Source organism: Sebastes umbrosus, chromosome 10, assembly GCF_015220745.1.
Source record: "Sebastes umbrosus isolate fSebUmb1 chromosome 10, fSebUmb1.pri, whole genome shotgun sequence".
NCBI lineage: Eukaryota > Metazoa > Chordata > Actinopteri > Perciformes > Sebastidae > Sebastes > Sebastes umbrosus.
In genome coordinates this window covers 27,437,176-27,454,481 of record NC_051278.1, presented here as the reverse complement: position 1 = coordinate 27,454,481, position 17,306 = coordinate 27,437,176, and the positions used below count along the sequence as shown (strand labels likewise).

General features: G+C 41.1%; 1 protein-coding gene across 2 annotated transcripts; it reads left to right on the top strand.

Annotated features, from left to right (window-relative positions):
- The first annotated feature begins 812 nt into the window (after positions 1-812).
- prom2 (prominin 2) lies at positions 813-16,993 on the top strand. 2 transcript variants are annotated; one of them, XM_037782531.1, is made up of 26 exons: positions 813-1,088; positions 1,210-1,355; positions 1,870-2,057; positions 2,991-3,314; positions 5,948-6,012; positions 6,302-6,507; positions 6,688-6,808; positions 7,229-7,292; positions 7,425-7,514; positions 8,771-8,967; positions 9,977-10,051; positions 10,325-10,388; positions 10,522-10,678; positions 10,766-10,918; positions 11,044-11,167; positions 11,921-12,009; positions 12,203-12,287; positions 12,394-12,537; positions 12,634-12,702; positions 12,834-12,926; positions 13,011-13,064; positions 13,163-13,243; positions 15,386-15,454; positions 15,558-15,647; positions 15,790-15,902; positions 16,035-16,993. In XM_037782531.1, exons 4-26 carry the CDS (start codon positions 3,077-3,079, stop codon positions 16,084-16,086), a joined length of 2,493 nt encoding a protein of 830 aa, XP_037638459.1. In that variant the 5' UTR covers positions 813-1,088; positions 1,210-1,355; positions 1,870-2,057; positions 2,991-3,076; the 3' UTR covers positions 16,087-16,993. The 2 variants fall into 2 exon arrangements, with proteins under 2 accessions (XP_037638459.1, XP_037638460.1); XM_037782532.1 differs by lacking the exons at positions 813-1,088; positions 1,210-1,355 and having other exon boundaries at positions 1,722-2,057.
- The last annotated feature ends 313 nt before the right edge of the window (positions 16,994-17,306 follow it).

Here is a 17,306-nt window from a genome sequence, read left to right as displayed (position 1 = left end):
TTACTGAAGTATGCATTGGTTAATCTGACCTCAGTGAATTCTTAAAATCATCAGCTCTTGCAAAGAAAACAAAGTTAAAAAAACAAAAAAACAAAGTCGAGCTGTGCCAAGAACAGTTTACTGAATGTTCCTTATTGAAAGAAAGTTTCAAGTGGAATGTGAGCAAGACACTGCCGCCCTTGTTTCTGAGTTAATAAACACCAAAATGTCAAGGGCACAATTCAGTGTGACCTATTTGTCAATTGTTGTTGTTTTTTTTAGCAAGTTATTCATCCCGTCTTGGCAGGGCACAACTAATGGAGAAGATGGAGGCCATGTTGGTTGGCAAGAAAAGAGGAATGATAACAAATGACAAATAAAATGTGACAATAGCAGTGTATGTAATAGATACATGATAAAGCAGAGCTAAGTGTCTGTTTTCTCAATGAATTAATCAAATATACTGTACAACAAAAAGGCAAAACGGAGACAGAAGAGCCGAGTGTTGACACTCCAGATAAGTACTTTTTTGTATTAATAAGTACATTTTTTAAAAAAATTTTCCATAACAGGCTCATGACATGTTTCAGATGTGTACCTTTTAATCTAACAAAAGTTACAAAGTAGTGTCTGGTGTAAGTGTATGGAAGCTAATTCTTCACCTTGGGATCTGTATGTGTGATAAAATCAGTTACACTAGCTTTTAGCCAGCTGGCTTTTTGAGAACTTTGAACCATATCATATCAGTAGTTTATGTTACAATTTTGTACCATTTCAGCCTGAAGTAATGGTTAAAACGGTGCTTTCACTGGTTGGGAAGCCAGTGAGGGATCACATCCACATCGCAACACTTAACAGACTAACCAGCAGGATTCTGGTGCTGTTGTTGTTTCAGGAGCACAGAATCATTTAGGACAACCACCGACTGGCAGCACTGCAAGGCCTCGCTAGTCCTCACCTGCCAAAGCCAGTTGGTAAGAGCTCTCTTGGTAGCAGATTAAAGGATCAGCCTGTAATTGATGACTTCTGATTGAGGTGAACCAGGGCGAGCGATCAACAAGTGATCTGTGCACCTGATAGGCAAAAACAAGAGACGAGGACAGTCACAGGTAAACTCCTTCCTTCTGCTTCATTTGCATCAGTAGGGGTTAGAAAGAGAAATCAGATTTTTGCCTCTTGTTCATCGTGTTCCTATTCATGTAAATGTATTCTCTCTCATCGGTGTAACAGAAGATCTACAGATCAGGCAGGCGGTGTCACGAGGCCGAGCAGATTGGGGATCAAGTTGACCAACTGGACTTCACAAACTGATGAACTGAGAAGAGTTGTCCCCGTTTCATTCTCTCCCTCGTCAAAGTGGCTGAAGAAGGTTATAGGTGAGTAACAGCAATGTCTCCATTTTGTTCTAGTGTGGTTCTTCTTCTCCTGAAAGTAGTAAACACAGGGCGTAGTTCAGTCTGTAGAGCAATGATTTAATATTTGTCTTGACTTGCTGGTGATAACATGTGGACAATCTGAAATATTTTGGAGGATTTCTTGGCAACATCCAGATGTTGCTGTGCTCACAAAACTTCCTTCCCCCAAGTGTATCCTTCCCAGATATGTTGTCATGCATATTTGGGCTGTGTTGTTGCTTGTTTGGACACCACACACCATTGCGGATGTGGGCTGACACTTGGAGAGATTGGGTGAATTTTATCCAGCATAAAACATATCTAACCTTACAGGAACAGACACCTTTCAGAGTCCAGGAAGCAAAGTGGGGAAACTACCATTTGTTTGTTGTGAGGGTAACTCTACCAATTATTTGTTTCCTTCCCACCACTCTCCCTCTTCTTCTTTCCCACGTCACCCCCTCCCTCTCTCTCTCTCCCTGGGTCTCTCTTTAAGACCCTCCCTTTCTCCCTCCTCCGTCTCACGCTCTTCCTAGTGCCAGTGTTTGTCAGGCGAGCACACAGTCAGCTTCAACTTTACAGCAGGAGCAGAGCATATCAGGTTTCTACAGGACCATAACAGTCTGTAGGAGTCACACGCCCCTCACTGAATCACTGGAGATCAGGGCAGCGTGACCGAGGAAGGTGAGTTGACAGAGAAAACAGCTCACTCTGCTCTCCTCTGTTTTGTTTTCCTCTATTCCTTCCTTATCTGTCCCTCTTTTCACACACTTTTTTAACCCTCTCACTCACATCCTCACCCCGACAAGTGCCTGGACTTGGAGGAACTGCTCAGACAGTTGGTTTCCATGCTGTAGATGCTGTATGTACATTAAATATCTTCAGGCTGCTGTGTGTTAGGTTAAAGAGGATCATTCTGTTATCTACACAACTGCTTCCACAGCTGGCTTTAACCATAAGAGGAAGTAGATGTGTTCAGTTCCTTAAGGGCCTTACCCTCATGTTATTTGCTTAAGAAGGCTACACCTACAAAGACATACAGTTGATGATTATATATTGTGCGGGAGTTTCGTGAATTTAAGTTAGATATATACTTTACTGTCCCCATGGACTCTACAGAGCTGCATATGGGCACACTGTTGTCCTGAGAGACAAGCATGAGTTTGTATAAACAGAGGTGATGCAGGTATGAGGCAGCTTTTCTGTGTTTACACTATGAACACAGCAGAGTGACATCACCCTGTTGTAATGATCATTTTTTTTCCCAGGACTTTTCCTGTAACTTTTAAATGTCAGCACTTCCTGTACTCCATGACCAAACTCCACAGTATCTGGTTAAGTGTAGAAGTATAAAACAGAAGTTTAAAGGTCACTGTTTTTCCTCAGAAACTAAAATAAGCGTTGGCTTAACATTTATATTTCCCAAAATTACAAAATGTCATCGTTCAACTCTTCTGCAAAACAGCTTTTTTTTTTTTACCGTTGCCATTTTGTAACGAACCGCGCTGCGACCTCTTTCTCTGTGACTCAGTCTGTGGGTTTCTTCTTCAATCTCTAATTCTCCTGCCTCGTATGAGGGTGTCATTGTATTCAGCCTTTTATTGTCTTGTTTTCCAGACGCATCGAGAGAGAGAGCCCGTGCCATGAGGTGATCAGCCCATTTTGTCCGGCCTAGTCTTTCCCCATCCATCTCACCTGTAGACATGGGGTTACATGAGAGCGTGAGGTGTTGGAGGTGGCAGGGCAGCGCTGGAGTTGGCTTGTTGCTGCTGGGGCTCAGCCTGGCCCAGTCTGTCCCCCCACAGACCGCTTGTCCAGCAGCTGCAGCCCCACAGAGCCTCACCCAGCCCCAGTACCAGGACACGGTAGAGGAGATGGGCTTCATGGAAGCTCTGGTCCAGTCCTTCCTCCAAACAGTCCAGCCTAACCCTTTTCCTAAAGGTCAGTGTTGTCAGTATTACTCACTAATCAAACATCTTGAATCTCATCATGTTCTGACACATAGGATCCTGTTTACTTCGTCATAACATTATTCTATTACTGTCAATCGATTCAAATATTTAATTGCGATTAATCGCATGATTGTCCATATTTAATCACCATTTATTGCAAATTAATGGCACATTATCTGTTCAAGATGTACCTTAAAGGGAGATTTGTCAAGTATTTAAAGCTGCAGTGGATGGAAAGGGAGCAAATATGATTTAAAAAAGTTATTTTCTATAAAACAGTCACTATATCCTGACAGTAGTACATGAAACAGGTAACCTGAAAAAAAAAATCATGGTCCTCTGTGTCCTCCGGTGCTCCTAATGACATCTGCAAGATTTCACAGACTGAAGGAAAACAACCAATCAGAGCCGAGCTGGAGCCTGCCGTCTCTGAGCAGCTGTTAATCACTCACAAACTCTGATCAAACGGTCAAACTAGGCAGCGCTGATCAAATATTAATCAATATTCTGTTACTGTAATGACTATTTCTCACCTCAAATGTTTTCAGAAGCATCTTGTAGTGTACTGTTTAGCTGTAAAATGAGAAAGTTTGCCATGTTGAGATCAGTTGAGGAAATAACAAGCACCGCCCACCAGCCGGAGCACAGCCAATAGGAACGCTCTCTCTGAAATGACCTGTGATTGGCCAAAGTTTTTAAAGCCTGAAAACAGAGCCATGAGGAGGTGCAGAAGTCTAGTTTTCTCTCAGAACACTTGAATTACAATATGCTGAAAGGTTATTATGGGATTTTTGCCCAATGATGCCAAAAACATTCTGCCTACTGAAGCTTTAATACTCCTAATAACATTGGAGGGGGAAAATATGCTTCCTTTATGCAAATGTATGTAAATATGTAATATCGGAAATCAATTAACGACACAAAACAAATACAATTTTTGTCCAGAAACCCTCACAGGTACTGCATTAAGCATAAAAGATATGCTCAAATCATAACATGGCAAACTGAAGCCAAACAGGCAACAACAGCTGTCAGTGTGTCAGTGTGCTGACTTGACTAAGACTTGCCCCAAACTGCATGTGATTATCAGAAAGTGTTCATGTTTGTAAAGGGGAGACTCGTGGGTACCCATAGAACCCATTTTCATTCACATATCTTGGGGTCAGAGGTCAAGGGACCCCTTTGACAATGGCTATGACAGTTTTTCCTCACCAAAGTTTAGAGTAACTTTGGAGCGTTATTTCGCCTCCTTCGTAACAAGCTAGTATGACATGATTGGTACCAATGGAATCTTTAGGTTTTCTAGTTTCATATGATGACAGCATCTTCACACTTTATAACTGAGCCCACTACAACCTAAGAATTGCAATTTGCGATAATGCGTTAAAGAAATTAGTGGCGTTAAAACAAATTTGTGTTAACGTGTTATTAACGCATTAACTGTGACAGCCCTACTTTGTTCGCTTTGTCCAGGCGTTAGCTCACAGAGCAACCAGGTGCAATTTAAATTCCACTGAAGTCCTGCCACATGCAAAGTTTCCATACAGGGACAAAGGTGACATGTCAGTTTTAACCCTCTCACCTCCCCTAATACAACACAGAAAAATGTTAATGGAAATTCTTGTATTTAGCCCGGTCAATCTTTAACCTTTATGTCCTGTTTTGATGTTTTCAGGCCGATGTTTCCTCTTACTCCGACTTGTGTCACACCTGTGGTGTTTTGTCTGCCCCGGTTACGTGTTGTAATTGCTCTATTAAACCCTTTTCTATTACTTCCTGCTGGGTATTGGTTTCAAAATAGAGAACAAATACACACAAAAACATGTTGAACAACCTTTTCCCAGTTCAAAGTAATTGTTCTCCATGATCATCATGTTGGATATTGATATTGTGAGTGGAATTTCATTCAATAGCCACTTACTTAATGACGCATAAAGAGACGTGTGTTTCACCTCTTCCATGTGAACCAGTAGGCGTCAACAGCAGTTGTTTAAACAAACCGTCAACCATTGCTCTATGATAAGAGCTGAGGTTATAAATGTTAGTGAGGAAACGATCAATGTTTCTGTTCTTCCCAAAGGCAGGGGGTCAAACAGAGGCTTAATATTAGAATAATATTTAAAGTAAAGCATTTTTAAATTAAAACACAAAAGGAGAAATGCAAAGCAATGAGGTAAAATGCAAATTTCCGGGACATTTATACCAGACTGCAATCTGACATGACAGATGGTGAGAACGACACAAATAGCTTGTGTGAATAGCGCCTGAACAACGCGTCATCTCAGTTACCTGCTCCTGTGTTTTGTTGTGAATATTGTGAATAATATCCGGTGTTCAGTGAGACCATAAACTGCAGGCTTTGTATTGTTTTTTTGTGTGTAAAATCCTATCTCTCCTGAAAGCTGTCCTGGTTTCCTAGTAACCACAAGATGGACGTGTCAGATTTCCACTTTTACAATGTGAGAGATTAAAATGTTTGTACGGAGCACAGGACACATTGTCCCCAAGGCCGGGCTATTGTTCACGGATAACTGGGACAGAGGAGTAGACTAGCAATTAGCCATCGCTGGCCTCTCTGTCTTATTCACAGAGTCACAAAAAACTTTTTTGATTTCCCTTTAGATCTGATCCTGAAAATCGTCCAGGATGTTGACCAAGTGCAGTCAAATCAAGAACTCATCAAAGAAGTAAGTGAACGTACATGAGTTTTATATATTCAAAAACAAACTGGGAAAAAAAAAACAGACACACCCTCCTCAGAGCCCTTCGAGCTGGTAATCTGAGAGCGTTTAACGTTGAAGCAGCCTGTGTGTATTTATCCCAGTCGACTGAAGTTACTGAGACTCTTTCATTCACTCTGATCATGGACTGTCACCACAGTAATGCAAAACCGTCTGCTGATGTCTCGCGGCGTTTGACGTCACAACAGACCACAATGTGACATGTATGTATCTGTGTGTTTGTGTGTGTGTTCAGGTCCTGGCGTATGAAGTGGGTTTCCTGGTGTGTACGGCCATCGGCATCCTGTACATCGTCCTGATGCCCATAGTTGGTTTCTTCTTGGCGTGCTGTCGCTGCTGTGGCAACTGTGGTGGGAAGATGTACCAGAAGCAGACTTCCTCCATTCACTGTCGCAGGAGAACTCTCTACTGGACTGCATTCGTCACCACAGTCATTATCTTGTGAGTATGTGTGTGTGTGTGTGTATTTTTGAACAGCATAATGATGTGTTATCTGAAATTAGCATCGAATAAAGACAGCTTGAATGTGCATGCCTCGCTGCCTCTGTGTGTGTCTCCCTTGGATTATGTTCATAACACACATTTAATCATGTGTGTGTGTGTGTGTGTGTGTGTTTGTAGTGCTGGGAACATATGCATGTTCAAAAGTAACGAAGCCGTCAAAGTGAGCGTGGACCAGAGTCAAGTGGAGCTCAACAAAACTCTAGACAACATCCGCTCCTTCATCACTGCTTTGCCGGAGGTAAGAGAAAACCTCTCGATTGAAGAGCATATGGAAATATACAAAGGTCAAAGGTCTCGGCCCTCAATGCGGCAGCGTTTATCAGATAAGTCACATTCCGTCCTCCACCCCCCCCCCCCTCGCCATCAATGTGCTGTGAATCGACAGCTTTTGTGTGAGATGCAAACAGACCCTCGGTTCTCCAGTCAGTACCCTGATTAAAGGCCAGCTCTGCACTCTGCAGTGTCAACACACTTATCTCGAGATACAAGAGAAAAGGTTGGCGGAGCAGCAGGTTAGCGTTGTGTTTGTTCTTCATTTGTAAAAAGCTGCCATGCATTAGCGCCTGTAATCAGTCACCGACCTACTGTATGTTGTATTTCAACCAATATCTTATGTGCACACTTTGAAATAGTTTGCTTTCCCTCTGCCTATCTCCAGCAAGTCCACCATGTGGTGAATGAGAGCTACAGAACCGTACAGGAGGTTACCAGGAACCTAGACGGTAAGAACAGGGAACTAATTATGTCAAAATAGAGGAAGCACTTTTGTTCACTCTTAACGGCTGCGATGCAGTGACTGTTCTCAACATGTGATTATTAACCACCACTCACCTGTCTGTCTGTTTGATTTTTAGCCATTGGGCCTCAGCTGGGAACAGAGATCGAGGAGCGATTCAGAGGAACCCTGGACCCGGCGCTGCACTCAGTCAGACTGCTGGACCAAGGTACCTGTACGCTCTGTCCTGTTTCACTCTGAGCGTGTAAACACTTGTGTGCATGTCTGACAGGAGATCAGTAATCATGTAGGCGCTGTCCTGCTTATGAATGCATTGTGTTTTTCACTTCCTACCCTGACAATGAAAAGCTTGATGAATAATGACATGTTTCCTTTTTGTGACGAGCTGTTTTATTAGTTATTGCATAAAAAAAAGAAGCAAAAAGTAATATACAGAAACACATACAAGTACAGAAACAATCATACAGTGCACGGGCCAACTATATTGAGTACCTGACAATACTTTGGCTGCAGAAAGCCTACATCAAAATAAGTAAAGCATTTTAACCTGTGTCATAGGCTTCCTTAGATAATACAACATAATAATAAACTTTATATTTTTACAATTCTTCAGTTTAAACTTCCAGACCATGCTTATAATAGTTTTTGAATTTTCAATTTGTTTTGAATTTTACTTTAGTTTTGACTTTTCAATTTCATTTTAGTTTAGTTTTAGTTTGTTTTCAGAGTGTTTTTTCAAGTTTTATTTTAGTTTAAGTTAGTTTTCAGAGTGTGTTAACTAGTTTTAGTTTAGTTTTACTTAGTTTTCAGAGTGTTTTAACTAGTTTTACTTATTTTTCAGAGTGTGTTATCTAGTTTTAGTTTAGTTTTAGTTAATTTTCAGAGTGTGTTTACTAGTTTTAGTTTAGTTTTTATTTTTCAGAAAGGTTTAGTTTTAGTTTTTATATGTTTACTTTTAGTTTTACAGTAGTTTTATTTTGTTAGGGTGTTGTTACCACTTTGTTAGTGCCAGGTATAATGTCACAGAAGGACATGGTTGGAGAACTGTGTAGGAATAGCCATAATGTTTAATGTTTAATCTTTGTGCTACTTGAGTGTCCGATGTGAAGCAGTCAAATCAAGGTCAAGGCCATTCAATTTCTGTGGTTCAATGTGACGACCGGAAATTCATGCTGTCTCCTTTTTTTACGGTAGTGATATATTATAGCTAAAAAAACTAAAACTGCAATGAAATTACATTCATTTGTATTTCATTTTTATTTGTTTTTTTTTAACGTGGAAATATCTCAATCATCTTTCTCTTATAGTGCTCACTTTTTGTTCAGAGTTTCTATTCATTTCAGCTTTTTAAATTACTTTAGATTTCAAAGCCAGCATCAAAAAGCTCATGGTCTTTAAATGATTATTCTTTTTGAAACATGTGCATTCACTAAATATCTGTGTGTTTTTCATTTGTGTGGACAGAGACTGTAGACACCAGTGTCGAACTGAACCAGCTGAACTCCTCTCTGGCCCAGCTGCAGTCCAGCGTGGACCGCCTCCAGGCCAATGTCACTGCTGTTAAAAACCACATCAATCAGACTTTATCCAAGGCAAAATGCAACGACTGTGCCAACCTGAAGCCTGAGCTACAGAAGCTAACACTGGACACCTCCATCACTGTAAGCACTGACTCTGTGTAACCTAGTATGTAGAAAGAGAGATTCCCGTCAGCTCAGTCGTTTTGCACAATAGAGGAGATGACAAACTTCCTGAAGTAACGGACTAGGAATCAGCACAGTTACTGAGTTTGACAAGACATCATCATGAAGCAACAGGAAGAATCATTTATGCAATACAAACTACCTCTCTGACGCAGGCTGAGACACTGTGACACATGATAATAGCTCTTCATTTTTGGCTTTGTCTGAACAGCTGATTTGTCCTCCTCCCATCTGTTCTTCTCTATTCCTCCTACACTCCTCTAACTCTGACACATACAGACTCTCCTCTCGTCCTCTCTCATCCTCTCCTTTTTTCCTCCCCCCGTTTCCGCTCCTCTCCTTGCCTTTCATCGCCTCTCGTCTTCTTTCCTGTCTTTTCCTCTCATTTTGTCTCCTCTTCTCTCGTCTTGTCTCCTTCCATTCTCTCTCCTCTTGTCTTGTCTCCTTTCCTCTCTTCTCCTTTCGTCTCCTCTCCTTCCCTCTTGTCTCTTCTCGTCTTTTCTCCTCTGCTCTCGTCTCCTCTCCTCTCATTTCCTCTCCTCTCCTCTCCTCTCCTCTCCCCTTGTGTCCTCTCCTCTCATTTCCTCTCCTATCCAATCCTCTTGTATCCTCTCCTATCCTCTCCTTTCGTGTCATCTCCTCTCCTCTCCTCTCTTCTCCTCTCCTCTCCTCTCCTCTCATCTTGTCTCGTCTCCTCATCAGTATTAAGGGAATGTACAGTATAATATATAATCTCCATCATGACAACAAGAATAAGACATTGACAAAAAGTAGAACCACCATTCATTGTTCTTTGGTATCAACCCATTTTATTATGGGCCTGTGGCTCTTTAATAACGTCTATGAAAACTTGTAAATGTTTGTTTTGCTGAAGTCTGCTGCCCCCTTCTGTGAGTTTAAAGTACAACATGTCATTTCATGTGATTGCTGGTCACAACGGTTGCATGTTTGTGGTTGTTCTCTACAGACTCCCAGCTTGGACGAGATCCAATCTGCAGTGGATGAAGTCAACAAAGCCAATCTCAAATCCAAAATCAAGGAGGTCAGTGACTTCTGATAAAAAGAAATATGATAATAATTAAGTGGACAGATAAAGGGAAGACCGTGAACCGTTAAAAAGTTTTAACCAAAGGTTGATGTAATAATTGTTTTGCTATACACTGAAGCTAATGTGTGTAAACCGAGTTGAATCCCTGGCTGACTACAACAAAGCTACTGCTTCATAGAAAAGAGCTTGACAGAAAGATACGACTCAATTTAAACATTATATTTGAAAAACTATTTCTATTATGAAAATGAATGCACTGCCTTTCAGGTGGAGGACTATTTCGACAGCATCCCCCAGACGGTGACCAATGACACCAAGGATATAGTTCAAAGTGAGTGAGCACATATACTGTCACACCTTAACTTCTCTTTCAAATATTAGTTTTTTAATCAACTTTATTTAGTTGTAAGATGATATGAGATCAATTTAAAAAAGATATATGTGTTTGTGTGTGTTTTTTTTAGACAGCAAGCAGGTGTTGGGTAACATAAAAACACAGATCTCCCGGATTACCGATAAAATCCCTTTATCTGCTCTGACCAACGTGTCGGAGAGTCTGAACCACTTGCAGAGAGAAATCGGCAAGGTCACACCAGAGGTCGAGAGAGCCGAGAGCATTAGGTAAAAAGGATGTGGATGTGCAAACTCACGTGATCAATGCAAGAAAAAGACAAAACATCAGTCATCACTGTGTGTATTCTTCTCCAGATGGGGAGTGTGTGTGGCCCTGAGCTGCGTGGTCCTCCTGGTGGTGGTGTGTAACATCCTGGGACTGGTCCTGGGCCCTCTGGGTCTGACCTCCAAAGCGGAGCCAACAGAGCGCTCCTGCACGGCAGATTGTGGAGGCACCTTCCTCATCATGTGAGTTCCTGGTTGTAATGTCATTTTTAGTCACACAGCCGATGCTCTTATTCAGAGGGGGGAAACATGGAAACTGTTTCACCTCCTGGCCTCTTGTTTGACCTCTGACCTGGATGTGGTTGCAGGGGGGCAGGTTTCAGCTTCCTCTTCTCCTGGCTGTTCATGATAGTGGTGCTGCTGCTGTTCCTGCTGGGCGGGAACGCCTACACTCTGCTCTGTCGGCCCTGGAGCAACGGACAGCTGCTAAAGGTAGTGATAAAAACAACAACAACGTACACCTGCACACAGTGGTGTAATGCAACAAAGTAATAATACTTTGTTACAGTACTTAAGTATTTTTTGGGCGTATCTGTACTTTACCTGAGTTTTTATATTCATGTCAACTTTAACTTTTACTCCACTACATTTCTCAAATAAAATGTGTACTTTTACTTCGATACATACGTCCCAGCTTACAAGTTACATCATTCATGTGATTGGCAAGTGCAAACAAAGTGCTCTCAAAGCCTTAGTTAAGTTTCGATTCGAGGCTGCTTGTCAGATCATACTACATGCTACTTGCGCCTATTAGGGAAGGAAAAACTGTATTTTGTTCTTTAAATCCTTTCAATTGTGAAGTTTTTCTTCAAGTGTAATGCCGCCTCCATTTTTAAGGTGGTGTACATGTTAAGAGGAATAAACTCAGACTTGCTTGCTTTTTTATTAACAGCATTTACTTGTACTTTTACTTTCAATACTTAATTACATTTAATATCAGAAAATTACTTTTGATACTTAAATAACAGATATTTTAAGACTTTTACTCAAGTCATATTCTAATTGGTGACTTTAACTTCTACTAAAGTCATTTACTGGTTAGATATCTGTACTTTTACTCATTATTTTACTTTCAGGTACTTCATCCACCACTGCCTGCACACACACATATCTGCATGCATCAGAAATACAAAGACGCTGTGTGAGATATCTTTGTGTTAACATTGTTGCCTCCTCTCTCCACAGTTCATTGATACTCCAGGTTTAATTCCAGGGTTGGAGATAGGTCCAGCTTTGGGATTGAAAACCAGCATTAATATCTCTGATATCTATAGGTATGTGATTCTGATGTGTATACACATGTGCATGCATACACACAGGCTTGTCTTCATGTAGTTTAGGTTCATTTGCTCTCTTGTGACATCCATTATACCCCAGAAAAAAAAATATTTTTTCTTTTTAAAGTTAGCGGGGGTTCGTCAATCCGGTGCTGTACAAATAAGTTTGACTTGATGTTAATGTTTGCAGAGACTGTGAGGAAAACCAGCCTCTGTGGACAACGCTCCACTTGTCCGAACACATTGACCTTGAAGACCTGCTCAACGTGACTAAAGTGAGTTTCCTGACGCTCCTTTTAAATTGTTCAAATTAAATAATGGTCAAAACCTACAATAACTTTATTAAACTCATGTTGAAACGTGTCTGTCGGTCACACGCAGTACACGGAGGAGATCCAGCAGCAATTTGACAAAACAGACATCACTCTGTCCACCATCAGTCTCCTGTCCGCGGAAGAGATAAACCAACTCCGCAGCTTCTCCAACAAGGCTTCAAATTTCGACTCCGCTGCTGTCACACAGCAGGTAGGCATCATTCATGGGCTTTCATGTATCTTTGTGTACATGTATCCACATGTAACATGTAAGTGTGATCCAGTGTTCTTTGCTTGTCTCTCTCAGATGAACAACATTTCCAGCATCAATCTGAATACAACAGCAGATAGACTTGATGAGCTTGCTGCACTACAAGTGAGTCACATAATACATTATACTCTGCTTTTCTGAGCTATGAACACGTCACATGATTCCTCCTAACTGAATACCATTTTTTTCTTGATGCTTGTGTTCTTTCTACTAACCAACCATTTGCTTGCATCTAGGTTGACAATGATATTCGAAAAGAGCTCCAAAATGAGGGCTGGGACCTGAGGCAGATCCAGGCCGACATAGAAACAACACTCATCCCACAACTGGTGAGTAGCCCGCCCCATCTCGGCCGCCTTCTCCTCATTCTGTTTTTTCTTTTTTACATAGACATCTATTGCTTTTGTCCTCAGGAAAACCTGAACTCGACCATCAGGAGCCTCGGATCCAAAGCAGACAAAATCAATGTGAGTGCACTGACTGACACCTGGAGTTGCCGAGAATAAAGGTCACTCTCCTCTCTTTCTTCCTGCGTGGCTCATTTTCTCCTCTCCGGCTCTTCCAGGGAACAGTGGGGGAGGTGCTGAGCAACGTTGGCGCAGCACAAGACTTCCTCAACACGAATACGACACAGATCGTCAAGACCGTGAGTAGAGCCACGAGTCACATGAGTTGGAAGGAAATAGTGCTCCATGTGGTCTGCTAATGCCTGCGGTCGGTCAGTCATTTAGCCGGAGGGGGCGAGGAGGAGTTGTGCTGCTTGTAGCTGAAACAGTGTGCATATTGGTTCCACATCCGCAGTGGGAATTTCCATGAATTCCCTTTTAGTGTACAATTGTATTTAGTTATGCAAGCTTTTTAGCAACTAAGCAGTAGTTCCATTGAAGAGACAAAGATGTACTGAGGGGTCCGGGATGACATATTGTGTCACTTTGCTGGTAGGATCGTAACAAAAAGAATGAAAACTGAACATATTACACCAATTCTTGGTAGTCTGCATTCGGTCCAGCGTGTCGTAGATTAGGGTTTAAAGTGCATATACATCTCTGACTGTCCTCCTACAATGTGGACCCTCTGGGTGGTCCGCTAACGTCCTCAGGGTCCAATCTAAACATGGACAGACCTCAGAGCTCCTCAGAGTCGTCACAAACAAACTGGAACAAACTGACCTGGCCTGATTTTAATGACCTTTAAATCCAACTTTAATTCCACTGTAATTGACTGGAACGTAAGCATTTACTTTAATTAGCTGCCTTGCACTTCCCTTCACCTGCATAATCATCATCAATGTTCTAGTTAAAGGATAAGACTGATGTTGTTCTAAATTTTCCCATGAAAAAGACCTAAACTAACAATGTGTTAGTCCACTGGTTCCCAACCCGGGGGTCCCGGGGGTCCCGGGGGTCGCGAGGCCTGCTTGACTTAAAAAATAAAATGTAAAAAATACGGCCTATACCTCAGCATTTCATTCATTTCCCTGAAGAAAACTTAATGATATTGTTATTTTTAAAGTTTGGATTATTATCTAAGATATAAACAGGATAAGGACACGGTGAAGACCTGAACACAAACTATTTTCCCAGTCTTCCCTCTCTGCTAAACAGCCTCGTCCTGCATTAAAAAAGTACGCAGTCAAAACAACCAAAGTGCTGATAGAACCAAGCGCCAGGGAGAAGAAAACACTGAATTTGTCAAAAAGGAAGCCTATTAAGTATGTATGATTGTTAAAAATTTAAAAAAAAAACATAATACAGACAGAGAATTGTATTAAAAGTTCCTAAAAATAACAGGAAAACTCATCTCTGATGCAGCATTCACAGGAAATAATCTGCTCAAAATTCATCCAAATTGCTCATTTTACACAAACTCCCTGCAGTTATTGTGTTCATTATTTCGTTTAACTATACAGTTTATCAGCTGTTCTGTACTGTTAATGTTATGCATTGAATATAATATGAAATATCCATAAAATATGTCACTTAGTCAGGGGTCGTCAGTTTACTCAATGATAGAAAAGGGGTCCCTTAAGGAAAAAGGTTGGGAACCACTTAGTCCATCAATCTGGATACCCTCAGACTTCCCAACCGTGTATGTGGCCCCAAGCCCATTATTTTCTAGTGAAGACAAAAATTGTTAATGCTATAAGAAACAGTTTTTTTTTGTAAAAAAGACTCAGTAATTTCCTAAAACAGCTGGGCATTGTAGTTTTAAGCAAAAGTTGGCCAAACAGCAGTACATACTGCATTTGTTTTGGACTGTTTTAAGCTGCAGTTTAATGCACATCTGGTGCTTTAGTGAATATTTACTGCACCAGGACTGTGTACGTGTGATTGATTCAAAATAAACTACAGTACCCATAATGAAGGAACTTGTCTCCCAGTGCAACAGTGTGGCTCATTTATGCACAAAGTCTATACGCTGTGTCAGAACTTTGCTGCACAGACAATACTTGTTAGTTGGATTAAGGTAATTGTTGGTGGTTTTGTTTTTTTCATCGGATGTTGACAGTAGGAGAAATACAGAATATCACCAGACTTATCCTTTAATGATTTAATGCATTATGTGAAGCACTTTGAATTGCCTCTCTCTGTGCATGAAATGGGCTATATAAATAACCTAATTGCCTCGCCTAAGCATGCTGCCATTGCAGTTATTTACGGGTCACTTCAGAGGATTTACCCAGAATTCCACATGCTGAGAGACACACACTGGTTCCTCATGACTTCCCTCATAAAGCTGGGAGAAAATGTGTGGAATTTACTCTCTTTTGTCTCTCTCACGGTCCTAGGAGAGCAGGAAGTTTTTGGACTGTCAGCTGGGTTACTTCATTGTTTATGCTGACTGGGCCAACGTCACGGTAAAGTTTGTTCACATTTTTTTTACACTTTTAACACACTGTGCATGCACTCAAAGCAGATAAAGCATGCGTCTGTATTACTGATCTGTGTATCCTCCCTCAGATCACGCAGCAGGTGGGCCGCTGTGGGCCGGTGGCGGCCGCTGTGGACTCTGCTGAGATTATCCTCTGCTCACACATTGTCGAGTCTCTGGTGAGGATCAGATGTTGTTGGCTCCACCTACAGCTGCACATCGTCATCACTAATCGATTTCTTCTCAAGTCTGAAGAGTAGGAACTAGTTTTTATCTGTCCTGCATTGTACCCATGCTCTCTCTCTCTCTCTCTCTCTTTAGAACGCATTCTGGTTCAGTCTGGGCTGGTGCTTGATCTTCTTCATCCCCAGCATCATCTTCTCTATCAAACTAGCAAAGTACTACAGGAGAATGAAGTACTCTGACGTCTATGAGTAAGTAGCACAAACATGCATCTACTAGATCTATTCACACACACACACATATCCACGTGTCATGCAGAAAGCACATGACTGATTCATTCGACTCTGCCTGCCTTTGACCGCTCTTAATGTCTCTATTTCCAGCGACCACTTAATGATGAACCACATCCCGCGGGCCCAGATGAAACTCTCATGAGAGGACGCCATATGTGGCTTTAAAAGACTGTGGTATCATCTCTTGACAAAATAAAGACACATTATGCACTCCTGCACAGATGTGGCACACTGTCACTTTGCTGAAAAGTCGCAAACTGAAAAAATAAATAAAAAAGAGGTACTTACTAAGTCTTTTTTAAATTCCAGTTTCCACCAGAAGCAAACTGTGGTGGTCATAAAATACATGTCAAACATCACACACAGCATCTCTGACTTGACCTCAGAGGGACGCAGGGCATAAGGGAATCTGCAGGGATTTTTTTTCATCATTTTAAATAATCATTTTTAAAGAGACTTATTGTATTACATGAATGTTTTTTAATTATTTAATGTGTGAACTGAGCTGCTTCTGAGAATAAATGCTTTATATTTCAAACTGTAAATTTGATCACATTTCTATATAGAGTGATGTTGGTATGCAGTGCTCTCAGCAAACGTAGCAGTGTGTTACTGTGCCAACAGGCTTTTTATAAACGTGCCAGCCTCTGTCTGTTCACTGTCATGGCTCGGCAACCTAATTCCAATGGGAAACACTTTTTAATTAAACTCTTAATTACACTTGCACTAATGTTGGAAATCAAAGCACATTTTTGATATGAATCATGAAATGAATAAACCCTTTTGTATGACTGATGTCACCATATCACTGCTGTACAATGCAAGTTTTTATGTTATAATTTTGCTTGCAAATATGTTTTTTTTGTACATATTGATATTGACTGATGTGATTCCATAATGCTGATTTTTGTACTTTGTACTGTGTTTTATATTTCTGTTACACAGCACTTTATATGGTGCTTTTGCTCAATGTGATGAAAAGGTTGTGAACATTTCTGTCAGCTGTTGTGAAAACTACTATAAGTAAAACATTGCCACTGATCAACAAAGTCTGCTGTGCATTTTTCTACCTTTTAGCCGTAACACGAGTGGAATCTCAGAGATCAGTCAGACTCTATTTTCCACACAGACCGTGAAAGTGCTTTTCACGGTGCACATTTGTAGCCCAGCAAACCTCTTTGGATCATACAAGAACCTTCACCACACTGCAACAGTTTGTCAGAAACTAAGTTTAATGAACTCTTCAACGGTAACAAACACAGTTGTTGTTGTGATTAATGATGGTAGACAAAGACGGTGTGTCTTTGTGATAATGATTACAGTCATGCATCTCTGTTATCTCTAAGTTCCCTACTCATGTGA

Coding starts and splice junctions, on each gene's coding strand:
- prom2 (XM_037782531.1), top strand. CDS start 3,077: ATGGGGTTACATGAGAGCGTGAGGTGTTGGAGGTGGCAGGGCAGCGCT. Junction 3,315..5,947: donor GCCTAACCCTTTTCCTAAAG/GTCAGTGTTGTC, acceptor ATTTCCCTTTAG/ATCTGATCCTGAAAATCGTC. Junction 6,508..6,687: donor GTCACCACAGTCATTATCTT/GTGAGTATGTGT, acceptor GTGTGTTTGTAG/TGCTGGGAACATATGCATGT.